This window comes from Takifugu rubripes, chromosome 1, assembly GCF_901000725.2.
Source record: "Takifugu rubripes chromosome 1, fTakRub1.2, whole genome shotgun sequence".
Lineage (NCBI taxonomy): Eukaryota > Metazoa > Chordata > Actinopteri > Tetraodontiformes > Tetraodontidae > Takifugu > Takifugu rubripes.
In genome coordinates, this window is record NC_042285.1 from 14,574,214 (window position 1) to 14,598,613 (window position 24,400).

The window sequence follows — 24,400 nt, forward strand, 5'->3', positions numbered from 1 at the left end:
ATTCTGATGGAAACTTTTCTCTTTTTTGCAGGCAGGACGTTCTTCCTCCTGCTCCCCTGCGCTAACTGCACCTCTCCGGGAGTTTTCCCAGGATTCCCTTTAGAACTCCAGATCTTCTCTGCGGGGTTCGCGCTGCATTTTGCGCGCTGACATGGAGGAAACGAACCGCGGCGGAGTGAAGCGGAGCCGGTAAATCTCAGAAGAAAGCAGCGTGCGCGTGCGTGTCAGAGAGAGAGAGAGCTAGAGAAAGAGGGGGAGCGAGGGAAGGCGCCGCTCTCCCCCGGTGCTGAGTGCCTGGCTGTCGGCCCCTCAGACATCATGGGCTGCGGGCTACGGAAGCTGGAGGAGCCAGAGGACAGCAGCCCCGGGAAGATCTACTCCACGCTGAAGAGGGCACAAGTGGAGACCAGAACGGACAGCGTGTACGAGTACGTGCTGCTCGACTTCAGTTTGGAAGGTAGGTTGCAATAACAAACTTGTAAAAGTGGGATTTTATTGATCACAGATGACCGCAAACAAACAAGTCAGAGCTGATGACGAACTCACTGAAGTATTTCAGTGAGTTCCCCCCCCCCCGCGACCATATTTGACAGAAATATTCATAACAGAGTAGGAAACATTTCAGTCTTAACTGAACAACCAGCTGAAGTCATTTCCCTCAATGTTTTACAATTAGTTGATATTCCAGGAGGTTCTAGAGTGGACGACACGCTTGACCTTTTTACAATGTCTGGGCCAAAGGGCTGAACATTGCAGTATATTCACCCTCCGTCCATCCATCCATCCGTCCATCCATCCATCCATCCATCCATCCATCCGTCCATCCACTCATCCATCCATCCATCCATCCATCCATCCACCCGTCCATCCGTCCATCCATCCACCCGTCCATCCATCCATCCATCCACCCATCCATCCATCCACCCGTCCATCCATCCATCCATCCACCCGTCCATCCGTCCATCCATCCATCTACCCATCCATCCATCTACCTGTCCATCCGTCCATCCATCCATCCATCCATCCATCCATCCATCCACCCGTCCATCCATCCATCCATCCATCCATCCATCCATCCATCCATCTACCTGTCCATCCGTCCATCCATCCATCCATCCATCTACCCGTCCATCCGTCTGTCTGTCCATCCATCCATCCATCCATCCATCTACCTGTCCATCCGTCCATCCATCCATCCATCCATCTACCCATCCATCCATCTACCTGTCCATCCGTCCATCCATCCATCCATCCATCCATCCATCCACCCGTCCATCCATCCATCCATCCATCCATCCATCCATCCATCCATCCATCCATCCATCCATCCATCCATCTACCTGTCCATCCATCCATCCATCCATCCATCTACCCATCCATCCGTCTGTCTGTCCATCCATCCATCCATCCATTCATCCATCCTTCCATCCATCCGTCCATCCATCTAGCTGTCCATCCGTCCATCCATCCATCCATCCATCTACCCATCCATCCATCTACCTGTCCATCCGTCCATCCATCCATCCATCCATCCATCCATCCACCCGTCCATCCATCCATCCATCCATCCATCCATCCATCCATCCATCTACCTGTCCATCCATCCATCCATCCATCCATCTACCCATCCATCCGTCTGTCTGTCCATCCATCCATCCATCCATTCATCCATCCTTCCATCCATCCATCCGTCCGTCTGTCCGTCCTCTGTGCCATTGCTGATTCTTTATCAGGCTCATGGGGCAGCTAACACAGACCTCTGGCCCGAGGCAGGCAGACACCCCGGTCAGGTCACCAGTCCGTCACAGGAGACACACACACACGCACACACACACACACCTAGAGGCACTTTAGAGTCTGGTCAACCTTGTGTGCTTGTGTTAAGACTATGGCAGGGAACCAGAGAACCAGCGGAGTGGCGACAGGCCCGAGGAGAGGCTTGTTAACTCCAAACAGAAAGGCCAGGGTCTGGGGTACGAGATTTGCCTGGCCCCTATTTACAATAACTCAGACAAATGTTTCTTCTACAATAAAGTGAAAGCAGACATGGCTGTTTATATTCCTAAAGTAGTAATATTACACACATTTCCATCATTTCTTTGGTGGTCTGGGGACTGGAACACAAGGAAAACTTGCTCATGTCGATTACTTTATTGCTCCAGATTCAGGCCGTGCTTCTCCTGAGGACGCCACCAGCCTTTGAGTCAAGGGACAGGCAGGCTGGAGGCTGCCCCGGAGCAATGCTCCCTCTCCCGATCAGTACCTGCTTCTGCTCAGAGCATTTCACCTTGAAGAGTACTGATGAAATTCTAAACAATATCAACAGATAAGAAATTAGGTGGCTGGTTTTCAAAAGATGTACCGGTACCTTTGAATTCAAACGTGACTCCTTTTAAAATCCACTTGTCGCTGTAGCTGCAGCGGCTTTTCTACCTGCCGGGGTTTCACTGATGAGTTCAGTCGATGATTTAGGTGCTGCTTTACATCGATGTTTAGTAATGAAGTCAGACTGTACGACCAAGTGTCTCGCGTCTCCCAGCAACAAGGCTGTTCAATCAGCCGGTCTTAAAATAGGTCACACATGGGCTTTTCCTGCTTTTGCTACTGGCCTGTCACACACACACACACACACACACACACACACACACACACACACACACACACACACACACACACACACACACACACACATACAGGCCAAATGCAATATCCCCTCAGAATAATCCTACCTGCTGTAATATAGAATCTAATTGGAACATGTGTAGTAATCTCAGATGGCCAGAGTTGCCATTTTTCTGGGATAATCTGCACATCTGGTCCTCAGACAGTTTTGACTGTGACCTATTTGGAAGGAAATGGTGTCTGTGCTGGAGAACTAATGGCAACGCAAAATGCTGAAATAAAATAGAAGTGAAGGCCTGTCGTGGCTTGATTTTCAATTGATTGCGTTCATATTAGTGCTGTCAAATGAGTCCAGTTTTGACCAGATTAGCCAAAGGACTGCTGCTGTGACTAATCCTGATTACCGGTACTTGCAGTTCAAAAGGTGACTGATAAACTCCAATTTTCACCCCACAATGTGATGCAAATGAGAAAATAAATGTCAAGTATACACTTGTTACTAGCAAACAATTAGCCAGCCCTAAAGACTTGATGTAATTAGCCCAATAGATGCAAAACCACATCTGGTGCTTTTTTATTGAAAGAAAGATCTTTTATTTCTTCACTTCAAACTTGCATGTCTGCATCGGTCCATCTACCGTGATGGTGAACATTGGGGCTTGGGACCCGTACAGATTGGGTGTGTTCCTGCCTCCTGCCCGGTAACTGCTGGGATGGACTCCGTGTGTAACAGGAATAAGATGGAATATGGAAGAACAGTGGATGATCTGTGGAGGAAGAGACAATTTAACGTGCTCATCCAGAGTCCTCTCTTGATCTGGAAATGGGTCAACTGGATCTCTTCATCCAAGAGGCTCCTTCAGCCGACTGGTGGGGATCCCTGATATTTACATACGGTGCTGGTTTGAACAGTGAACCCAGCAGAGGTCCTGCACACTGTCCCAGTTACAGAAGAGAACCTATCTGTCTCTCCTGTCCTCTGTTATTTCCAGATCCACGCACACATCTTTGTAATCTCTGCCTAATCTGAGAAGGGAAGGCCGTATGATGGATTATTTCAGATTAAAGTCAGTATTTCCATTATTGAAATTAGAAGAGATTTAAAGGGCAACCTGGCAAGTTACCCTGTCCTCTCTGAGTAGAATCACGTTTTTCCATGTAGCACTGTTAACATATGAGCTCCGCGTTGAAAATATTTATTCCCTATTTAAAAACTGGAGCGGCAGTCTCTCTCAGAGGCACCTAGATAGTCCAGGAAGTGTGTCGCGCTGCAACAAGGCCTCCTTTCATGGTTGATTGAGGGGACAGCTGATGTCGGGGACCTACAGTCGTTTGACAGCTCAGAGGCGCCGCTCATGTTTGCATCCTGCTCGGTCACGCGGGTTCTCCCCGTACAGATGTGTGTCCAGTCTGTGCAGCGGAATAAAGGCTGCACGTCCAGGATGCACCGAAAGGTCTCGGGCGGAACCGCGCCGCTCGGTGGAGCTGCAGCTTCTAAAACCTCCACTTTGTTGAAGTACGGAGGGAAACTGGAGGACAAACAGCCACAGATGCACCAAAAACATGCAGACGCCCTCTCAGGTCCTTCTTTTTCAGCTCTCACATCCACAGTTGTCACGGACCCCCCCCGCTCATGTTTTCACCTCCTGTCCTTCACACTATTTTTCACCCTCCTCTTTTATTTCCCCTCACGGCCCTGAACAGAGGCCTCAGTGTGTGGGCTGACGGGGGCAGAGTGGGAGGGGTGCGAGGATCGGCGGTGGCGGCGGGGAGCGTGCAGAGGGAGGGCTTTCATGAGGTGCCACAGCAACATCCTGGGAACCAGTGGCTGCACTGGGGACCGTTTTCTTTATTGGGACAGCCTGGCTTTTTGTGACTAAAAAAAAAAAAAGAGAAAAAAAACTGTAAAATAATCTGATTTGTTCTTTTATTACTCATTTAAAAACACTGGTAATCTTAAATGTTTTCTTCTTGAAATGAAAACACTTTCCTGGGGCCAGAACTCCCAACACTGAATCCCATCACCAAGCACCGAATCTGAACTGGGCCTGTGCAGCGTTTCTATTTCAGTTTCTCTGTTGGAGGGTTTTATGGTAAAAAGTTTTAAAAAATAACTCATGGACAGTCCAGTAATCCGTGTTGGGATCTTACTTTCAGAAGGAAAGAAAGTCTTTAGATGTATGGAAAGAATCTGTGTTTCCCAGTCACCACGTTTGAAATGGTTACGTTTGAATTCCTTTCTGGTGTTTAGTGTGTGGTTCACGCTCGCTGGAACGCCAGTAAACTCTCTGCATTCATGCAGCCCCTCCTTTAATGGTTCAGCGAGGTTCTGGTCCCATAATGAAGGCAAGTCCCCACAGTCTCCAGGGTGTTTGTCCATGAGAATGATGGGGGATGTGGTTGGGGAATTCTCTCCCTTTCTGCACGCGCGCGTGCGTGTGTGTTGAGGAATGAGTGTTAGTGCATCAAGGAAAAAATGGGAGCAGGCATACAGCTCCCTGCTTCCTGCTTCCTGCCATCAGCATCATGACACCAAACACAATCAGAAAAAGCACTCATCAGAGTGAACCCAGTTTCCTGCTGCCACTTTAAGAGTTTTGAGCAGCCCCCCCCCACCCAACCCAGGTCATAACCAGTCAATCCTCATCTTCTGTGTCTTGAATACATTTTTGGTTATGCCAGTAAGAAAAAAACATCCAGTAGATATATAAACATGGGCACAAGATGAAACTTCTGACTACTTTGTGAGCTGGGGTGTCTTAATGTTTCGTGGCATTTGCTGCTGCATGCAAGGTTGTAATTAATTCTCTAACTCTAACTGAATAAAGACGAAGGGTGGGTGCGTGTGTGCGCGCGCGAGCGCCTGCATGTATGCGTGCGTGAGAGTCTTTATTCAGCGGGTTCAAACCCTTAAAACAGTAAAGGTTATTAAAAGTCACCACAAGGGGGCAGTAAACTCAACGACGACTGGTGCGTAAACACAATTTTCAGTAATTGCACTGTCCAGAATGAAAAGGCTAACGAATAAAAATCCTATTTTATAAAGCCCATCACTAAAACAAATCTTCCTGTAACATGAATGTCACATTTCTGTCCATCTCGGCAGGAAGTCGTCCCACAGTTCAGTATGTCTCCTCCCTGTCTGAGCTGCCCCAGGCCCTGCTGCCCTACTACACCCAGGGTTACGTCATGGTGGCGTTGCACCCCATCATCCTGTCTGTGGGTCGAACTCGCTGTCTGCCCTTCAGCCTGCTTTATCGGGCCATCTTGGTCCGGCCCCGACACAGGTACACACGTCTAATGTTGTTTTTCTTTTTTTGATTTTTAAAAAAAAAAAATAGTTAAAAGTCTAAAATAAGAACAGCCGCTCAAAAGATTTGGGTCTTTGTTCTATCACTACATTTGAATAACCCACATTGAGGTCACAACTGGAAAATTTCAGTTAACTTGTGCACCAGTAGAGAGAAAAATGTAACTGGAGGCTGGTAACAAAAGGTTGTGCAAGAGGACTTAATAGGTGTTGCGCAATGTACGTTCCTGTGGTTGAACTTGTTTGTGGGCAGTTATTTTCATTATGAGCTGACAAATGAATTCAAACATTGGTGTGTGTGTGTGTGTGTGGGGGTTTCAGTAAGCAGCCAACAGCCATGTGCCACAGCGTGCCGGTTTTGAGGGTGGAGGAGTGGATGTTGCCCGGAGAGTCTCTGACGGGCGACACAGTCAGAGCCCTCATCGACAGGGTCAGTGGTGTTTGCTGCACCTCTGTCTGTAAACTTAAACTATTACATTTTTTTTTAAAAAAACACACCAGCTTCCTGGCAAACCGTTCTATTCATTGACTTCACTCTCGCAGGTCAACAGCAGCGCCCGAGGGGGGGTCCGGTTCATCGGCTCGGTCCTCCAGCAGGCTAGCGGGACCACCAACAGCAGGCGGAGCAGTCCAAAGAGGGGCTGTCGCTCCCCCTCGGGCAGCCCTCCAGGGATGCCAGCAAAGGACAGAGAGCTGGAAGAGAACAGCCACAGTCCCGGTGAGGAAGCCGCTGCTGCCACTGCTCCCACTCCTTCAGTCCTGTTCAAGTGCCATGTTGACTTTTCGCTTCTAGACCTGAAGCTGCTGGTATTTTTCCACTCCTGGGCTCCGGGCTGCGCTCCTCTGGACTCGCTGGCCTGTCACTACCACCAAGGAGCCCTCTCCATGCGTGTTTCCAGGAAGGGCCATGTGGTGAGCGCCCTGGAAGCGGATTGGCTGGAGCTGACTGCCACCTACTATCGTAAAGGCTGGTCTTTGGTGGACTCCTTCGTCTACTGGGACACACCTAAAGGTCTGTCTGATGTTGATGATGTCCCTGTCTGTCTGACCTTGATTTAATGTTAAAGATGGGAATCAAGATGTGATGAGAAATCACTGCTTCATAATCATACAGCTGCCAGCTACATTATTATTATTATTATTATTATTACATTAGAAGCTGCGGTGATGAGTCTTAGCTGCAGATGGTTCTGGATATTGGAGTAAACACAGGAGCACTGTGGAAGTTATTCACCTAAAAATAGCCCTCTGACAATTTAGACTTCCGTACAGCCCAGCTGTATTTTCACGGATAGTAATTTTAGTGTTTTTTATGGTGAAATCTACAAACACGTTATAAACTTGTTTTATTTTTAAACTTCCAACAGAATGTAAGTGACGGGTGTGAGCCTCACTCAGAGTTCTGGCCTTTTTATCTTTCTCATGTAATCAAAATAGATGCTCTACTTCCTGTTTCTCCCAGGCGAGCCGGTGCCTCGGTCATTAGAGGGACTGTTTGTGTATGAAGAGAGGAGCCCCTCTCCCCCCGCCAACGACACCATAGTCGTAGAGCAGTGGACCGTCATTGAGGTCAGTGAAGGTTTCTGGCGTGCACTCGCTCGTGCGCAGCAGTGTAAAGACGAGCCGTCAGACTGGGAAGGATACGAACCAGGGCAGCGAGTCCATCTGCCCCACTGACCCCGCCGCCATGTCGCCTAATTCTGATGTTTCCTGGCAGAGCTCTAACATGAAGACAGACTACGGACCCCTCCTCCACACCCTGGCCGAGTTTGGTTGGCTACTCACGTGTGTGCTGCCCACCCCCATCATGAGACACGACAGGTAAGCGGATCGCAGCTTCACTTCCGGCCCGCCGGTCGGCCTTTCGGCTCTGCTCAGCAGCCTTTCTTTGCAGTGATGGAAACTTGGCCACAAAGCAGATCGTGTTTCTGCAGAGACCGGTCCGAAGTCAGGCAGCGGGGAAGCCCAAGAACCCGGTGAGGGATGAGTCAAGACCGAACGGCTCAGGAAATCAGGCCTTTTGACTAGAATTCTTTTCTGCTTTCTGCTTGCGTGTGCAGGTTGTATCGGTGCACAGCGACGTGTCCAGTTCCGTCAGCCGGGCCCTGTGCAACCCCGTCCCGCCAGATGAATCCTCCCTAGCCGTGGGCGGCAGCAGGCGCTTCCCAATGTTCGGAGAAGGACGTCCCAGCGTCCTCTCCTACATGGATGAAAACGGCCTGGAGCAGGATGAGGGGACGTCTGAGGTCACCTGTATGTGAGACCGTCCACACAGGACTCCAGGGAGACCCCCCCCCCCCACTAACTTTAACGTAGAAGACTGCGGCACTTTTGATGACATTTTTTTACTGAAGGCATCATGAGATTTTTTTAACCAATGTTTCATATCACATTCTTTAAAGAGACAACAGATTTCTGCATGTTATGGGACCAGAGCAAAACTCACAGCCTGTTTGGTTGAGCAATGTCCGATTATGTTTGTATTAAATACAGTGAAGCGACCGACGCGTTCCCTTCACTGTTCTGAACACAGCACCTGTGTAAATCTGCAGGATAGCGAAGGGAACAGTTTAAGCCGAGCGTTATCACCTCTGACATGACGGCCTAGATAAGGAGCCTGCAAGGGCAGCGAGACAGAAAACCAGTATAAACTGGAGCTATGTGGTTAGCTGTCCATCAGTAACCCATGATGATGACGACGATGAGGAGGAGGAGCCGCCTTTTAATGAAAGCAATCATTATCTTTTTGTTGCAGTGAGAAAATGCTGAAATTCTCAATTTGAACGTCCTCAACTTTGAAGGCATCACTGGTAACAATTGTAGGTAAAACTTACATGATCGGTTATTTATTTAATATTATTTGGATATTTCCTAATTTTGATTTTACTAGTTTAATCAAGTAACACTTCAAAAATATAACTACAGTGATATCAAATCCTTCCCCCTTCCCAGTCAGAAAGGTTGCAGTGGAAGGGTGGTTTTGGTCATGTTTGCAGGTCACTTTTGGTCCCTTTATTTGCTCGTGTTCTGTCTAAGTCCGATCCCTCCAGTCACGTAACTCAAAAGGTACCAAAAGAAAATCATCCAGTGAAACAAATGGACGTTTGTTTTTAAGAAAAGGAAGTTCTGCAGAAGAGTCAGACTCAGGTTTTTGTGCGGCTGGGAGGACGATGGTGCCGTGAGGGGGGAACGGATGTTGGAGATATCAAGGTCATCTCGATTTTTTTACGTTCACATTAGATGTCAGATAGTTTATGTATACTGAATGTTTTTTCTGTCTCTCTGATTTCAAAACCTTTATTGTAAATGCATGTTTTACTTGGGGTGGGAACCATAAGAATGCATCTCCTTGATGGTTTCCGTGATCACCTATATGCCCCCCAGTCAGGGTATTTTTAGTTGTACATGCTGTTTCTTTATCAGTATTTTTACATAAACTTTTAAGGTTCTGATATCTCGTCTCATATCTTCACTTCCTGGTATTGCAAAGTAAGCAAGACTCAAAAGGAAAGTAATTTAACAGAAAACAGAGGTAAAAAACCACTAGAACCCACTGAAGTAAGGACATTTAGAGACATGACTAGAATAAAGGTTGGGAGAACTCACCAGTAACATCAAAAGCTCCTGTAAACTTAGAATCTTGAGGTTTTTAAGCAGATTCCAATAAAAAATAAAAGACATTCATGCAATTTGTTTCTGATGTAACCAATTAAGATTGTAAGAAAAAAAAAAGTCCAATACTGTCCTCTGCGTCAATGAACGCGACAAATATTCACATAAACATGAATAATAGCCGTCTTTTTTATTAACAGACAATGAAAATGTCAACAGTAACAAAACATATTAGATATTAAGAAAAAAGTAGGCTGAATTAACAAGAGCCCTCCACTAAATAACTTAATGAGGGAGCAGGTAAAAGATAAGAGGTTGTGCTGCGATTCCTAAAAGTAGCTCTTTTTTTATCCAACATTTTCTCAAACTAAAACAGTAAAAACTGGCTTACAGCAGCTCAGTCACACCCTTTCCGTTTGTGTCGTGTCGGGGAACGAGACGTATCTAGCCGGTCCAGACACGTGTGGGAGCTGGACCGGGGTTTGCCAACATCATTTCTGAGGCCACAGAGGGAACATGACTGCTACCACACTAACAAAGCTAGAGGTTTGTCTTTGTTCACTATCACAATTCACATGCCTACAGCAGGCCGAGTTAGTGATTTCGTTTATGGTATGCCCCATCAAGGCGAGAAGAAAAATCAACCAGAGTGAAGCACCATCAGAAAATATCATAGTGAAGTAGTTCATTACAGGCTGGGAGGGACGGGGGGGGGTACAGTATATACAGAGTGTGCCTTCAACAACACATCAGAGCTTTATGCAAATCCAGCTGCTCAAAGAAGATAAAGGTTTTCAGTGAGAAAAGAAACAACTCTGTGGGTCTCAATGACACCGTCACGATCTGCAGCTTCCTGTTAAGACACACACAGGTGACGAGGGTGACAGATACGGACAGTGTTACCAGACAGGAGCTATAATACACTGTAGTGTGGAGAGTCTGTGTGTGTGTTCGTGTGTGTATTAAATGATGTTGATACTTGTATCTCCCTTATTGGCAGCAGTCGCACGTTAGGCCTCGCTCTCTCCAGCTGATGAGGTGTTCTGCACCTCCTCCTCTAAGATGGGAACAATCAGGTTGTCCTTCGACATCAGGTTGTACTTCATTACAAAGCGTGTGAAGCGATGACACAAGAACGTTTCATTCTGGAGACACAAAGGCCAAAGCAAAATGTCAGGGAACTGGTCCAATGGTGGTCAGATGAAATCATCACGATGACAGTTTCACATTGCTATTTACTCTTAAAAGTCCCCCTGATCAGTTTGTGTTTGAGATTAGCTCGACGTTAAGGAACAGATGGATGGATGTGTACCTATTGGCTAGATCTGTGGGGGAGGTGTTGGATGAATGTGAGAGGACACAGCAGCTACATTTCCATCCCTTTAGGTAAGTAAGAACAACAGCTGTGTCACTGAGGAAGCAGGAGCTGCTAAACTACTACTTGATTCAGAGCTTGAAGAGTTTGTTATAAAGGCTAATGTAGCTCAGGGGTCTAGACGGTGCCGCAAAGTTACACACTCAGCAGCCCTGCTGGAGCTCGGTGTGTCTAAGAAAAGGCTGATAAAGGCTCTAAAACAGAGGGTGGAGTAGCAGACAATGTTTACACAAAAAAAATACTTCAGAGGATACCCACCTCATACTTGTCAAATATCTGGCGGTGATGGAAATAGGCGTGAGAAAATATCCTATAGATGCGACGACAGACGGAGCCCAACTTGGCCACTGATGACTCCTTGATGCTCACCCTGCAAATGCGACACAACTGTGTGAAATAACTATTCAAATACGTTCCAATCAGCTGTCAGGGTGTTTGCTATACCAGTGATGGACAACCTTGTCATATCTCAACTGACCTGCTTGGGAAGTATTTGTTGCTATTGAGAAGGCAGGCAGCTCCATCCAGCGTGTGCCTGGTGTAATCAATAGCGGGGCACTGTGGACGAAGCAGCAAAAAACAACTTCATTCCATTTTCTGCCACATAAATATGACTATGACTAAAAAATGGGAGAGCTGTGAAGAGGACTGGCCTCTTTAGGTGTCTTGTGAGCAGCACAGAGAAAGATCCACTGCTCTGTGGCTGTCATCTGGGTGCAGGTGTCTGGATGGCACTCACTCTGGAGGACGGGAGACAAGCCTCATTAGATAAGACCACCACACAGACAGAGGAGCGCTGATGGAGGGCCACACAGTCAGACTTACCTGTAGTTTCACAGCTAAACCATTGAGTTCCAGACAGAATTGCCTGAAAGGAACGTGACATCCCATAAATAAGCAATGATGGGTTTCACAAAATAATTTTGAGGGTTTGGGTCATTTTTGGCAGAGAATAGGCACTGACAGAAATGTTAACATGTAGGAAACAGCAAGAACACTCCGTGTGTTAGCAGTAAATCTGGTGTTAATCTGAGGCGCTTCCATCTCTAAGACCCACACCCACTTCACTCTGACAATATGCCAGATACAGAAATAGTAAAAAAAAAATTGTTTATTTTGATTAATTATAAGAATTTTACCACATTGAGACTCAATATATAGCTGTACGTCACAATTGTGACCTTAAAGGTTTTCAAAATAGCACAGCAAAAACAGCAATTGTTGTGTGACATTCCTTAAACATACCTGAGATGCTCATATTTCCACACACCTTCATCCTGACCCTCTGGGGGCTCCAAGATCTTGTCAATATTGGAGCAGTCCGATCTAATGTTCTGCTGAATATACTGCAAGAGAGGGAGATCACAAGCACGCCAATCAGTCAAAACAACAAGACTATCACGGGGAGAAAAAGCATCACCACAACATCAGGGATGAAACGATTCCTCGAGTAATTCGAGTGCATCCATTACAAATAATCAAGGAATTTTCCCTGCTTTTTGTAATCGCTGATTTAAATGTAAAGCTTAAAGCACGTCGTTAAGAACAGACTACTGTGGATGTGGCACACTGCGCTTGTCTCCCCCACACTGAGGAGGAGGAAGTGCAAATGTTCGGCTGAAGGAGCGGAAAGATGCAAGAGTTGAAGGAAAGTAGCAACAATGATGACATTTTCTCCGGTGTAGGGTTACAAGTACCGATACTTGGAAATAAGGCTGGTATCGGTACTCCCCCATCCCTAATTGTAAGTTACACACCTTTCTGTAACAGAGGGCCCACAGTTCTAGTCATTTCAAGGTTGACATTCTCAGAATTTACAGCATCGGTGTTTTCATGGCACAACTGTTTAACTTCAGTACATGACAACACACCTGTTGGACAGCGAGAGTGCTGTCCATCTCCTCAAAAGATTCATCCGGCCAGTTGTAGAAGTCCTAAACATGTGGGAGGAAATAATTGAGACCATTAAACATAACAGCAACATTAACAGTACAATGGTACACATATATACATATACATATATATAGCACACTGACATCTTTGCCATAGACGTCCCAATCACGATATTGCAATCGAATTAAACAGAACAATACCCGGTTTGCTATAGCAAAACCAATAAGTGTACATATATAAATCAACGCCAACACTGGCAGTAAATGTGTCGGATAACTTTCATTGACGGTACCTTGAGACCGTCAGCTGGGGTGCGACTGTTTCCTGGACGGATGTTAACATTTACAAGCTCATAAGTTAGCTCCAGGGGTGTCGGTAAATCTTGGGTCTACAAATTTTGTAACGGCGATCAGAGCTAATTGTGATTAATCACGTTATTCCATATAGGAAATATATGACTGTGTTAGTTAACTTTACTCTAGCAACAAGACGGAGCTAACGTTACCTAGCTAAGCATTTCCAGGTCAGGCCCGTCCGGTGTTGTCTAAAGACGGGTTGTCGACGTAAACGCTCGGATTAAAAAACAACGCGACTGAAACAGGTTGTCGGGGGTTCTTTAAGGCCAAATTAAACGATCCCTTGTGGTAAACACGTACCTTCGCCTTGGTTCCAGGCCGATTCCTCCTGAGAACTGTAGTACCCTCCGCCATGACCATCTCGACAGAATACCCGGATGCTCATCAGCCGCTGTGACGTAGCACCGATCACCAGGCGGCTGCTTCGCTTTCCTGCTACTTTCCCACAAAAAAATCGGAATTTGAAAAGAAAACACCTCTCAAAAAAGAATGGGAAAGACTAAGACTAACTTTTTTTTGTCTTGAGTTTTATGTTGCCTTCCCCATTGTCCTGTCCGGTTTCCCACAATTTTGGGAAAACAAAACAAATCCAAGGATTCGGCTCGTATTGTTTTACATGTTTAACGATAAAACATTATCATTGTTTTGAAACAGAAGCATTTTTCCAAATTTTGTAACATTCGACAAGACGCCGAGCACAATGGCCAGCAGGTGTCGCAGTGCACGCGCGCGTGTCAGCTGACTTTCGTTACAGGCATTTTAGAAACTCATAAATACTGTTTTTTTTTGTTTTTTAAAAAAAGGGGGCTTGTAGGTGTGCAAGACATACTGTATAAATATTATATTCACAATCGCAATGCTGAAAACATTAACCTCTTTGTTTACTCATTTAAAAGATTCTGGTAACATGAAACTAATGGGGGACAAGAAGATAGAAAATACAGATGGGGTGCATGCAACACATCTGTAATTAGTGAAATTCATCCTTGAATCTTCAAATATGATCATCTTCACAGACAGGATGATGATTTCAGTTTCACCAGAGGGATTCTGTGTGTGTGACATCATTCTTTCACCATTTCTCATATGGCTCGCAACAAATTTTGCAGTCGGCTTTATTAATCTTTTTTCTCCAGTCTGCTGTGATCGATGGCCCTTGGCTTGCCTGACTTGGATTAATTGGTTTTAATGTTCTTTTTGATTATTTTTTGCAACACTCACTTAATTCCACTCAGGAGAAATCAGTCTGTTTAAAATCAGCAGGATTCCTGTACAAAATCCCCCTCATAACGACTCGGTCTTATTGTAATAGTTTACAATGGTGGTTCTATTATCTCTTTTCTAAAAAAAAAAAGGCAACAAAAATCCATGTTTTCTTATATAAGAATGAAGACTCTTGCTGGCTGTAGGAGGGAGTGATGAGAATCAGATGTCCTAGGTCCTAGGACATCTGATTCTCATCACTTTCGCCTGTTGGTATTTATTCAAGGGTGATTCCTGTATGAATAGCAGCCTTTTTCCAAATTCAGATATACAGTATTCAGATCTTATAATAACATTATGCCCCCCTGCTACATTCCATGATATCATTTCAAAGATTCTCATAGCTTTCAGATAAAATAGGCACTCGTTATAAAGACTTCTTCCAATGAGTTTTGTTCATGTGAACTACATCAAACCAAACATGATTACTCCAATATCCATAATATTAATATGGTCAAATGCAAAATGCACAAAAACAAAGAGATCCTCTGCCAAGCAATCATGTTCAATATTCCAACCATTTTAGATCAACTTCATGTGGATTTGGAGATTTTTGTTTTTTTGTGGTGTAGGTGCTCAAACGTTTGACTTCATCAGTTTCATTATTCCTACATCTGAGAACTGCTTTGATAAATGAGAACTGATTTCAATTGTAAAATATTTTAACTTTAATCGATACTTCTAATCGTTCTCGTGCAAAAGATGTCAACAAAAATTTGGATATACGATCAAAATATTATCTAATATTCCTAACAAATTACATTTACTTTCTCACAGAATAAAATTTCCCTAAAATTTTAATTTTCAAACAAGCTTTGTTAATCCCTTTTAAAACAAAAGCAACCAACAAAAACCTACTTAATGATTCATCCGTTTACCTTGTATTTCAATGTATTAAAGAGTATAAGAACATACGATAAAACCAAGACGATCACCAAGGGTTTAACTTTATTTTAACAAAATGCGATGAGAATTATTTACAATGTAAGAGCATGAAAAAAGGAATAACATGTTAAACTTCACACTGACTTTCTCTCTGGATGATTGTAAAACAAAAGAAAGATCCTTATTCGACGTATTTGCCAAGGATATCCCCATCACGAAACAGGAAATAGTCCTGCAGAAGACAAATGTAGTGATTACTACAGGATACAACAAACTTTTGAAATATGTCAATTTTTTTTTTTTTTTTTTAAAGTCATCTGCACCTTGTCATCAAGAACAACTTTAGTTCCACCATACTCTGGTAAGAGGACTTTCTCTCCAACCTTCACACTGACTGGGTGTACGTCTCCTTTCTGCCAAATACCATACAAGTATAAAACCACATGTTCCTCACAAAAAAAAATAGTTATTTTGATTACAATAGGTACATCACCTGGTTGAGGGAGCCTGGCCCGATAGCCACCACAGTGGCCTGCAGTACCTTCCCCTGGGACTTTTCTGGCAGCATGATGCCACCCTTTGTAACCGTCTCTGCAGTGAAGCGCTCTACCAGCACACGGTCAAACAGAGGTAAGAATTTTCTGAAGGCCTGTAACAAACAAAGGATACTCTTTAAAATAAAACATCAGTTACTTTCTAAATTTCATAAAACTTTTGGTCCATGATCCAAGATGCCAGTATTGACTTTGACGGCTACACACTGTGACCTTGTGACTCATGAAAGAGAGGGAGGTGCCGAAGGACACGTCCCACTGAATAATGGCATTCAGGCCAAGGGGAGGGGCCCCATGCTTAAATTTTAACTCAAGGGCAAGAAAACAAAGACTTTGCATAAAATACTTTGAGCAAACACCAACCTTAGGGTATTAGTTAACAGAAACACAAATACAGCCTTGAGCCCAAAGAGAAACACTAAGATAACACCAAGGGCAGTTTTATTTCTTGTTTTTTTTTTTTTTTTTAAAGTTTGCCAGAATTTTCTCTCTGGCTCCCTTGTAGAGCTGCCAAAACTGCACAGAAATGTTAACACATCTTTGGCTTTTTCTTTCTTGGATGAAAATTTACAACTAAAGGTGCATCCTTAATTCAAATGTTTCAGTGGAACATTTTACAACAAATGGATAATGGTGTAGTTACAAATTTGATTCTCGTATAAACAAATTGTATTCATTCCTTACAAAAGTTAATTATGGTTGTCAACAATCCTGAGTCTGTAGAATAAAAATCATAATAATATGAATAAAGTATTTTTTGCAGATTTAACACAATTTGTTTCTTGGCTGAAAAAAGGTTTGTATGTTGATTTAATCACTACAAATTCCAAAGTTAATGTAAGGCAGTCTCCCCTATTGTTTTATATTAGAAAAGGTTTCCATTTAACCTTTGCTTAAATAAAAAACTAGGGACAATGTGTCGTGGTGAGGTCGTGAGGTCCGATCTGACGTAGCGGAAGCCGGAAGTGACTTGAACGCGCGTGTAATTCCCAGTGTTCACTGATCAAGGGCATTCATTGCAATGACAGTAACAAGTCCTATTTTTAAAATGTATATATATATCTATATTAAACTAAAGCACTGTCTGTGAACTGCTACAATCCTATGTCACTGCATTGAACATATAATCAAGCTGTCTGGTCCCACATGTAGCACTTTGCAGTGGAAACTCATTTGCACATTGATGTCGGTTAACTAACATGCCAGACTGAATCCAAAGACTGTTTTCGAAGCTGTTAATACCGAACCTAACCCCCTGCGTTAAAGTAAATGTATCCTTTCACTCATTTGACCTTGCAGATCGATGCTAGTTTTCCAAATATATTATTAGCTACGGCATACAAACTACAGGACTATTGGCACACGGATTTTTCTTAAGAGCTAACGAACTACGGATGGTATTGTAGAGACGCATATTTCTTACCATTATGAGAAAATGATGGGTCTGGGAGACAACGTGGACCTGAACCCCTGTGTCTGCGGAAGCATCAATTAGACTCACTGGGAGAAATTCACTCCACGTGAGAGAAACGTCCAGAAGGACTACACGCATGCGCAATGTCTGCTTTAGCATTGACCGGCTGTCCGAACATATAGAGCCATAAGACAAAGAAACAATAAAACACCATCTATTATACAATTTTAAGAAAATCAATGTTTATGTCGTTGTAAATCAATTCTAAACACAGCGGTGGTTATTTCTATGCTATTTAAGGACTGCGCAATATTACACAATGTCAACTTTGACCTTTAAATTCTCCTCCAATGGCACAAGGGAAATTTCTAGAACTGATAACCCGGGAACGAGCATTACACCATAAAATGTAGTGAACATGTGACGTGATTGTACTTATATTGTGCGTATATATATATCTCGCTATGGCAATGGATAAAGTAGAACTTGACGGCCCCTCGTAGATTAATGGTATTAAATACAATGTCAATAATCCTGACAATATCTGACCTGGTTCTGTGATATTCAGAGCCCGGGGCTCTGCCATACGGGTCCTACAGTGTGCCGGTAAAGTTCCCGGATGTTCGGGGCACAGCATACTCCTGTCCCCTCCTTTCAGTTGCACGGCACGGCTGTCCACCGCACGCTGTCTTTACATCATTCCGTCTTGCAGACAAGAATCATTCTGCTTTAAGTCTTTTGCTTCAAAGTAAGTGCCTACAATTTTTGAATTCATTAAAGTGAACTTGCAGCTATTGTTTTTTTTTTAAAGAACGGTATTTAGTTGGAGACTTAAAACCGTCATTCGTCTCAAATTTGTAGCCAAATTAGCTTCAGCTACTTTGAGTTATGCGGTTAAGTTCATTGCAAGGACATGTGCTATGTCACGTTGTAATCGGTAAACTTGAAACGGTACGTGCCGTGAATAATAACGTTGGCCAGTAGTCAGAAAGGCCTTGTCTCGTTTCAGACTAATGAAAGTCCCAATGCTGCCCGTAATCTTTTTCCGATTGTATGATTTTGAACGTACGGCCGCTGCAGAGCGTTTTAATGAACAGGGGGGGACTGGCAATGTGGTGGATGATTGGTTCAGGATCTGGATGGGGAAGCACTTCCGCACATGCTTCATGCAGTTTTGACCTTGTGACGCACGACCTGAGGAGTCCACGTGGGGTGACGAGGAACTGGTTAGCAGTATATTTCATAACCCGGTCACGAAAATATCACGATATATTTGTGTAATTGATTGCCGAGATTAGGACGGATGGTTTTAATATATAAAAACGCCTAATCAATCTGTAGTTAAAGCACAAAGTCACCCTTTTTTTTCCTTTGGTTTTTGCAGCTCGAGCTAGTCCCCAGAATAAATCGTGATCATCCTGGTATTTATCTATTTTAAAAAATAAAACCCAAAATAACCTGTTATAGAGCGCAGTAGTGTCCATTAATCTGCAAAGGGATTTGAATGAAATGCCTTTGTTCTACACCTGTAGACACGTGCAAGGACAAGGACCCCAAAAAACAATGTAGTCTTTCACCGTTGGTCAAATGTCACGTGATTCTCGTAGGGCACACATCCCTTTAAAATATATGATCACACTGCCCTCTGACAAATGCATCAGTGGATTAAAGTAGCTCTTACCATATTTGGGAAGCAAAGCAGTTATGTGACATCTGTTTTGGGTTATAGTTTTCCATTCTTCAGCTGCTGAAATGTTGAAATATTTCTGGAGTCTGTTACATTGTCTTCCCTGACTTACCTCTGTGGTCTTAATGCCCTCAATGGCCACTAGGGGCAGGGGCACAATCTATTCCCTCTGGTGCTGGTTAAATGACGAGACTTGCAACATTTATTTCCAATATGTCATATATTGCAACGAAACTTGCACGACCACCATAGATAAATGTATGTATTGTAATTTTTTCCTTTTTAGATGTTTCGTCTACCAACAGTGATGAAGCAGGTGAGGCCTGTGTGCCGGGCCCTGGCTCCTCACCTCACCAGAGCCTACGCTAAAGATGTAAAGTTTGGCGCTGACGCTCGTGCACTCATGCTGCAGGGAGTTGACCTTCTGGCTGATGCAGTGGCTGTTACAATGGGCCCCAAGGTTTATTTTTTTTATTTATTATTTGTGTGCGACTGAAAGTTGAAAGTTTTGAATATGGCTTTTTGAACCAAATACTAATACGTTTAAGGTAAACCTGCATACCATTTAACTGTTGTTCTTTCTGTGTTCCAGGGTCGCACTGTCATCATTGAACAGAGCTGGGGCAGCCCTAAAGTCACAAAGGATGGCGTGACAGTGGCCAAAAGCATTGATTTGAAGGACAAATACAAGAATATTGGTGCAAAGCTGGTACAGGATGTGGCCAACAATACTAATGAGGAGGCTGGGGACGGCACCACCACTGCCACTGTGTTGGCTAGAGCTATTGCCAAAGAAGGCTTTGACACCATCAGCAAAGGTGCCAACCCCGTTGAGATCCGCCGAGGTGTCATGATGGCTGTTGATACCGTGATTCAAGAACTGAAAAAATTATCAAAACCAGTGACGACCCCTGAGGAGATTGCACAGGTAAGCATAATTAAACCTGAATGATTCTTATGGGCGATGATGTTTAAAGGACTTGTACTGAAGTGCCTTTGTGATATCTTAAGGTGGCTACAATCTCAGCCAATGGCGATGTGGAGATTGGCAGTATCATCTCAAATGCTATGAAGAAAGTTGGCCGCAAAGGAGTCATCACTGTTAAGGTATGCTTTTATTCACATGGCTGAACATTGAGATACTTTTCATTAGTACTTAAAGGGATAAAAAGCTCACATCAATATGTGAACTAATGACTTGAGGCGTATACAGCAACATTGTTGTAGAAGTACGTCCATTATTTTAGTAGAATACCCTAAGTGATGTCTATAAAAGTGTGTGTGTGTGTGTGTGTGTGTGTGTGTGTGTGTCTGAGAGTCAAAAGTCATCTCTACATTAAACCCTACAGTAATCTTGGTTAAACCCAAATCACCAGAACATCCTGAGAGCTCTCATAGAGCAGAGAGTTAAAGTCAAACTGTCCCATGGACAATGGCTTGTTCAACCTATATGCAGAGAAGCAGTCGTCTCGGGGCCCAGTTCAGCCCCGGGGCTCCTAACACAGCCAGAAGGCATTTATCTCTGTAGTTACAGTCAGGGCGGTGCGCAACTTAATGACATTTTAGCAAACTGTCATGTTAATGTTTGAAAGGTAGAAATAGCACAGATGACATTTTTTAAAAAAAAAACAAAAAAACCCCCCAAAAAAACAGAGGGAATAAAGAGCTGATTTTGGCAATGTGTTTTGCAGACCCTCCAAATGTGTAACATTCATGACTAAATTTAACATGCTTTTCATGTCAGGATGGGAAAACTCTGCATGATGAGCTGGAGATCATTGAGGGCATGAAGTTTGACCGTGGTTATATCTCCCCATACTTCATCAACACCGCTAAAGGTAAATGTGCTCATAGGTCTGTTGCTGAGTTTTGGAGGTAGTAGACGGTTTTATTAGGACCAAGTATGCTGAATAAGCCCTAATAAAACCAAATGCTTATTGCAAAAATCATCTTGTGCAAACTTTAATGCTCCTTAAATGATCTATTTTAGGCCAGAAATGTGAATTCCAGGATGCCTATATACTGCTTTGTGAGAAGAAGATCTCCAGTGTGCAAACCATTGTGCCGGCCCTGGAAATTGCCAACCAACACCGCAAACCCCTGGTGATTGTGGCTGAGGATGTGGACGGAGAGGCCCTCAGCACCCTGGTCCTCAACAGGTGCTCCCTCCTTGTTTTATAGATTCTACATCTAAAGATGACAGATCACAATACTCTGTAGGTGCTGGCAGAGACAATGATGAAATCTAAAAGTATCTCAATTTCAGACTGAAGGTTGGACTTCAAGTGGTTGCTGTTAAAGCACCCGGCTTTGGCGACAACAGGAAGAATCAACTGCGGGATATGGCCATCGCCACTGGCGGCACTGTATGTCCACTTAAAATGAACTCATTCCAAACCTTCACACGCCGTGAGGTCTAAACGTGTCCCTCCCTTCAGGTGTTTGGAGACGAAACACTGGGTCTGGCTCTCGAAGACATCCAAGCACACGACTTTGGCAAAGTGGGCGAGGTGCAGATTACCAAAGATGACACCTTGCTGCTTAAGGGAGGAGGCAGCCCGGCAGACATCGAGAAACGGGCGGCGGAAATTGCAGAGCAGCTGGAGTCGACCACCAGTGACTATGAGAAGGAAAAACTGAATGAGAGGCTGGCGAAGCTGTCTGATGGTGTGGCAGTACTCAAGGTGTGTCTCAGGTGGACGTTGGTGGTGGTTTGTGGCTATGATTGCAAATTAATGGAACTGAGAAAGTGATGTCTGCAATATTTAGTGGTAAGTTAATAAACGGGGCAGTAAACATACTCCTCAATGTTTAGATCGGTGGAACAAGCGACGTAGAGGTGAATGAGAAGAAGGACCGTGTTACAGACGCCCTCAACGCCACCCGGGCAGCTGTGGAGGAGGGGATTGTGCCCGGCGGGGGCTGTGCCCTGCTGCGCTGCATTCCCTGCCTCGAAAAGATGCAAACTGCCAATGAAGACCAGAAGATCGGTGAGTACACAGTGCAGCATATTATTACGACTGCAGTGGTCTAAGGGTATGCTGGCCGTTGCTGATAGCATTTTGTTTTTACAAAAACGATTCAATACAGGAGCTTAATGATCAACTTTAAAGCTGGTGAGACTCTGTTTGTAGTCTCCGGGAGACGTTTATGTCAACAGTTATAGTTTTCAATCAATTTTTAGGTGTTTAACCATAGATTTGACACAGTCTCTATCTTGAGTTTTACATGTATGATTCTCCACAAATGCTGAGTTGCTCAGATTCAGCTCAAAGCAGCTCATTTTTGATCTGCTTCCATGATGCATCCAGAGTTTCCCAGCTTGAACTGGTTCAATAGATGAATTCTCCCTCAGGTGTGGAGATCATCAAACGGGCGCTCCGCATCCCCGCCATGACCATTGCTAAGAATGCCGGCATGGAGGGCTCACTAGTGGTGGAGAAGATCCTGCAGGGACCATCAGAAATTGGCTATGATGCCATGAATGGAGAGTATGTCAACATGGTAGAGAAGGGCATCATTGACCCCACCAAGGTGTGTTCCTTTTTTTGCTTGAGCAGATACAAATCTGTACATTGCTGCCAGTTTTTAGTAAGTTATTTCTATTAAGTCATGCAAAGCTGTTAAACTCTGTGGGAAACGTTAAGTACAGAAGAATCTAATCACAGAAATTAGGATTTTTGGTCCTTTGACTTAATACATTATAGTCCAGGCTACAATATTAGTGTAAGGGAAATGGTCAAGAAACAAAGCCATTTGGTGGGGAGAAATATCAGATTTTTGTGGATGAACGTCCCGTTTTTTGTTGTCAGGTGGTGAGGACTGCACTGTTGGATGCTGCAGGAGTGGCATCGCTGCTCTCCACCGCTGAGGCCGTAGTTACAGAGATCCCCAAGGAAGAGAAGGAGATGCCAGGAGGAATGGGAGGCATGGGTGGAATGGGCGGCATGGGAGGTGGCATGGGATTCTAAGCTGAACCTCTTAATTTGTACAGACTTATCAGCAGTGCGCTGAGAAGAAAACAGTCCATCAAAGACTCTGTCCAGACTGACCAATGGTGACCAGTATGTTGGAGATGCAGCTCCTCACCCACTGCTTTGGTTTTGTTGGTCTTTGGTCCGGCTGTGATTAAACTGGCAACGAAGAATCAGAAGTCCATCTGCTCATCTCGCTTTCTGTAATCTTGTCAACCGTTTCTCAATGGTGATCTTGAGGTCGAAGTTCTGTCGATTTAATTAAACCGGTCGCTGCAGAACTCCAGTATTTTCTGTGACTACATCTTTAACCGGGCTTGTGTTGTATGAGGAGTATCGGCATGAGTCCAGCCGGGTACCTGATCGTTTACTAATGTGCAGCATCGTCATGCTTCTCTATCAAATGTGGTTGGAAGGTCAACAAGCTCCTCCAGTTCTGGTCCAGTCAGTAACGATGTATACATGTGCTGTCCAACATCTGTCCAAGATCTCCTCATGAGCCTCTCTCTGACGTACAATGTAACTCTGATTTCACCTGCAAGTGTACTTTGATAGTTCTGACACTTAAAAGCAGTGGAGGGATTCCTGATCTGATCGGCTGTAGTTCTTCACATGTGACGGGTCATCGCGCATCATCAAGAAGTTCATCATGGTTTACGGAGGTCAGGCTATCATTCCCCAAGAGATTTTGTTTTTGACTTTTTTTGTATGATGTAGACATCGATGCTGAGTTTTTATTAAATGACTTCAACTGTTCTGACACGTCTCCTTTTTAATTACAGTTTGCATGGAATATGCATATTTAAACTTTAATGAAGGAAGTGGGTTGAAGCTTCAGATCTGATGTGGATAAACAACCAATGGACAATAATTGTTATGGACAAGAAATAAAAGCTCAAAGGAACAACTGGCTCACAGCTGGTTTTTCAGTGATGCAGACACACACTCATCCATGGGTCCTTATGTTGTGGCAGGACTGTCCATTATTCTGGAATTACTAAATGATCAGTCAAGATATTCTAACCAAGGACCTCAGAAATTAGTCCCCAGTTCTGTGAATCAATAGTATTTCTGTGGAATTTCAATGTGCTTCACTATAAACCAAATCAATTTCACAGAGCTAAGAAAATGCTCTTTATATCAGTTGCTGGGGTAAAACTCTGGAACAGTCTGAATGAAGAGCTTAAATATCAGTTCACAAATATGAACAGTTTAGTTTGACCTAATACAGGGAGGAAGAGTTGCAATGTGATAACAAATATTGATGTCGCGTTGATGTTCTCTGTAGGTGTGGTGTCTGCTGCACATCCATCTGTCCCAGGGAGAGGGGCCCCCTTTCAGACTTCTTCTTTATCCCCAAAGGTTTTTTGAGGTTTTGTAGATCAACTTGCAGAAACAATTTGTTTCTCTTAACCTCTCATCTTCTTGACCTTTATCCATTTTGGGGTCATGGTG

At 44.1% G+C, this 24,400-nt stretch overlaps 4 protein-coding genes across 4 annotated transcripts; 2 read left to right on the forward strand and 2 right to left on the reverse strand.

Annotated features, from left to right (window-relative positions):
• On the forward strand, window positions 1–9,384 carry rftn2 (raftlin family member 2). The gene is made up of 9 exons (XM_003961697.3): window positions 1–457; window positions 5,729–5,909; window positions 6,254–6,362; window positions 6,476–6,650; window positions 6,726–6,944; window positions 7,395–7,501; window positions 7,650–7,753; window positions 7,827–7,908; window positions 7,993–9,384. The coding sequence occupies exons 1-9, from the start codon at window positions 319–321 to the stop codon at window positions 8,191–8,193; spliced, it is 1,317 nt and encodes a 438-aa protein (XP_003961746.1). The 5' UTR covers window positions 1–318; the 3' UTR covers window positions 8,194–9,384.
• A 334-nt stretch (window positions 9,385–9,718) lies between these two features.
• mob4 (MOB family member 4, phocein) lies at window positions 9,719–13,623 on the reverse strand. Its single transcript, XM_003961633.3, has 8 exons — window positions 13,469–13,623; window positions 12,791–12,853; window positions 12,165–12,265; window positions 11,745–11,787; window positions 11,573–11,659; window positions 11,398–11,477; window positions 11,178–11,289; window positions 9,719–10,689 (listed from the first exon to the last, which is right to left on the reverse strand). Exons 1-8 carry the CDS (start codon window positions 13,526–13,528, stop codon window positions 10,555–10,557), a joined length of 681 nt encoding a protein of 226 aa, XP_003961682.1. The 5' UTR covers window positions 13,529–13,623; the 3' UTR covers window positions 9,719–10,554.
• Window positions 13,624–15,358: 1,735 nt separating this feature from the next.
• hspe1 (heat shock 10 protein 1) lies at window positions 15,359–17,451 on the reverse strand. The gene is made up of 4 exons (XM_011607453.2): window positions 17,294–17,451; window positions 15,810–15,965; window positions 15,640–15,729; window positions 15,359–15,548 (listed from the first exon to the last, which is right to left on the reverse strand). The coding sequence occupies exons 1-4, from the start codon at window positions 17,441–17,443 to the stop codon at window positions 15,498–15,500; spliced, it is 447 nt and encodes a 148-aa protein (XP_011605755.1). The 5' UTR covers window positions 17,444–17,451; the 3' UTR covers window positions 15,359–15,497.
• Window positions 17,452–17,884: 433 nt separating this feature from the next.
• On the forward strand, window positions 17,885–23,702 carry hspd1 (heat shock 60 protein 1). The gene is made up of 11 exons (XM_003961632.3): window positions 17,885–18,032; window positions 19,258–19,431; window positions 19,564–19,899; window positions 19,983–20,078; window positions 20,716–20,809; window positions 20,962–21,130; window positions 21,238–21,337; window positions 21,410–21,655; window positions 21,787–21,961; window positions 22,327–22,505; window positions 22,784–23,702. Exons 2-11 carry the CDS (start codon window positions 19,258–19,260, stop codon window positions 22,940–22,942), a joined length of 1,728 nt encoding a protein of 575 aa, XP_003961681.2. The 5' UTR covers window positions 17,885–18,032; the 3' UTR covers window positions 22,943–23,702.
• Window positions 23,703–24,400: the final 698 nt, after the last annotated feature.

What these genes read in the sequence shown, in the direction of transcription:
- rftn2 (XM_003961697.3), top strand. Translation starts at nt 319, where the DNA reads ATGGGCTGCGGGCTACGGAAGCTGGAGGAGCCAGAGGACAGCAGCCCC. An exon ending in GCTCGACTTCAGTTTGGAAG is followed by an intron (nt 458 to 5,728) that starts GTAGGTTGCAAT and finishes CCATCTCGGCAG; the next exon opens with GAAGTCGTCCCACAGTTCAG. An exon ending in CTACTGGGACACACCTAAAG is followed by an intron (nt 6,945 to 7,394) that starts GTCTGTCTGATG and finishes TGTTTCTCCCAG; the next exon opens with GCGAGCCGGTGCCTCGGTCA.
- mob4 (XM_003961633.3), bottom strand. Translation starts at nt 13,528, where the DNA reads ATGGTCATGGCGGAGGGTACTACAGTTCTCAGGAGGAATCGGCCTGGA. An exon ending in GTTTAGCTGTGAAACTACAG is followed by an intron (nt 11,660 to 11,744) that starts GTAAGTCTGACT and finishes CCCGTCCTCCAG; the next exon opens with AGTGAGTGCCATCCAGACAC. An exon ending in AACAAATACTTCCCAAGCAG is followed by an intron (nt 11,290 to 11,397) that starts GTCAGTTGAGAT and finishes TCGCATTTGCAG; the next exon opens with GGTGAGCATCAAGGAGTCAT.
- hspe1 (XM_011607453.2), bottom strand. Translation starts at nt 17,443, where the DNA reads ATGCTAAAGCAGACATTGCGCATGCGTGTAGTCCTTCTGGACGTTTCT. An exon ending in GGCCAGGCTCCCTCAACCAG is followed by an intron (nt 15,730 to 15,809) that starts GTGATGTACCTA and finishes GGTATTTGGCAG; the next exon opens with AAAGGAGACGTACACCCAGT. An exon ending in AAGTTGTTCTTGATGACAAG is followed by an intron (nt 15,549 to 15,639) that starts GTGCAGATGACT and finishes TGTCTTCTGCAG; the next exon opens with GACTATTTCCTGTTTCGTGA.
- hspd1 (XM_003961632.3), top strand. Translation starts at nt 19,258, where the DNA reads ATGTTTCGTCTACCAACAGTGATGAAGCAGGTGAGGCCTGTGTGCCGG. An exon ending in CCATCGCCACTGGCGGCACT is followed by an intron (nt 21,338 to 21,409) that starts GTATGTCCACTT and finishes CCCTCCCTTCAG; the next exon opens with GTGTTTGGAGACGAAACACT. An exon ending in ATGGTGTGGCAGTACTCAAG is followed by an intron (nt 21,656 to 21,786) that starts GTGTGTCTCAGG and finishes CTCAATGTTTAG; the next exon opens with ATCGGTGGAACAAGCGACGT.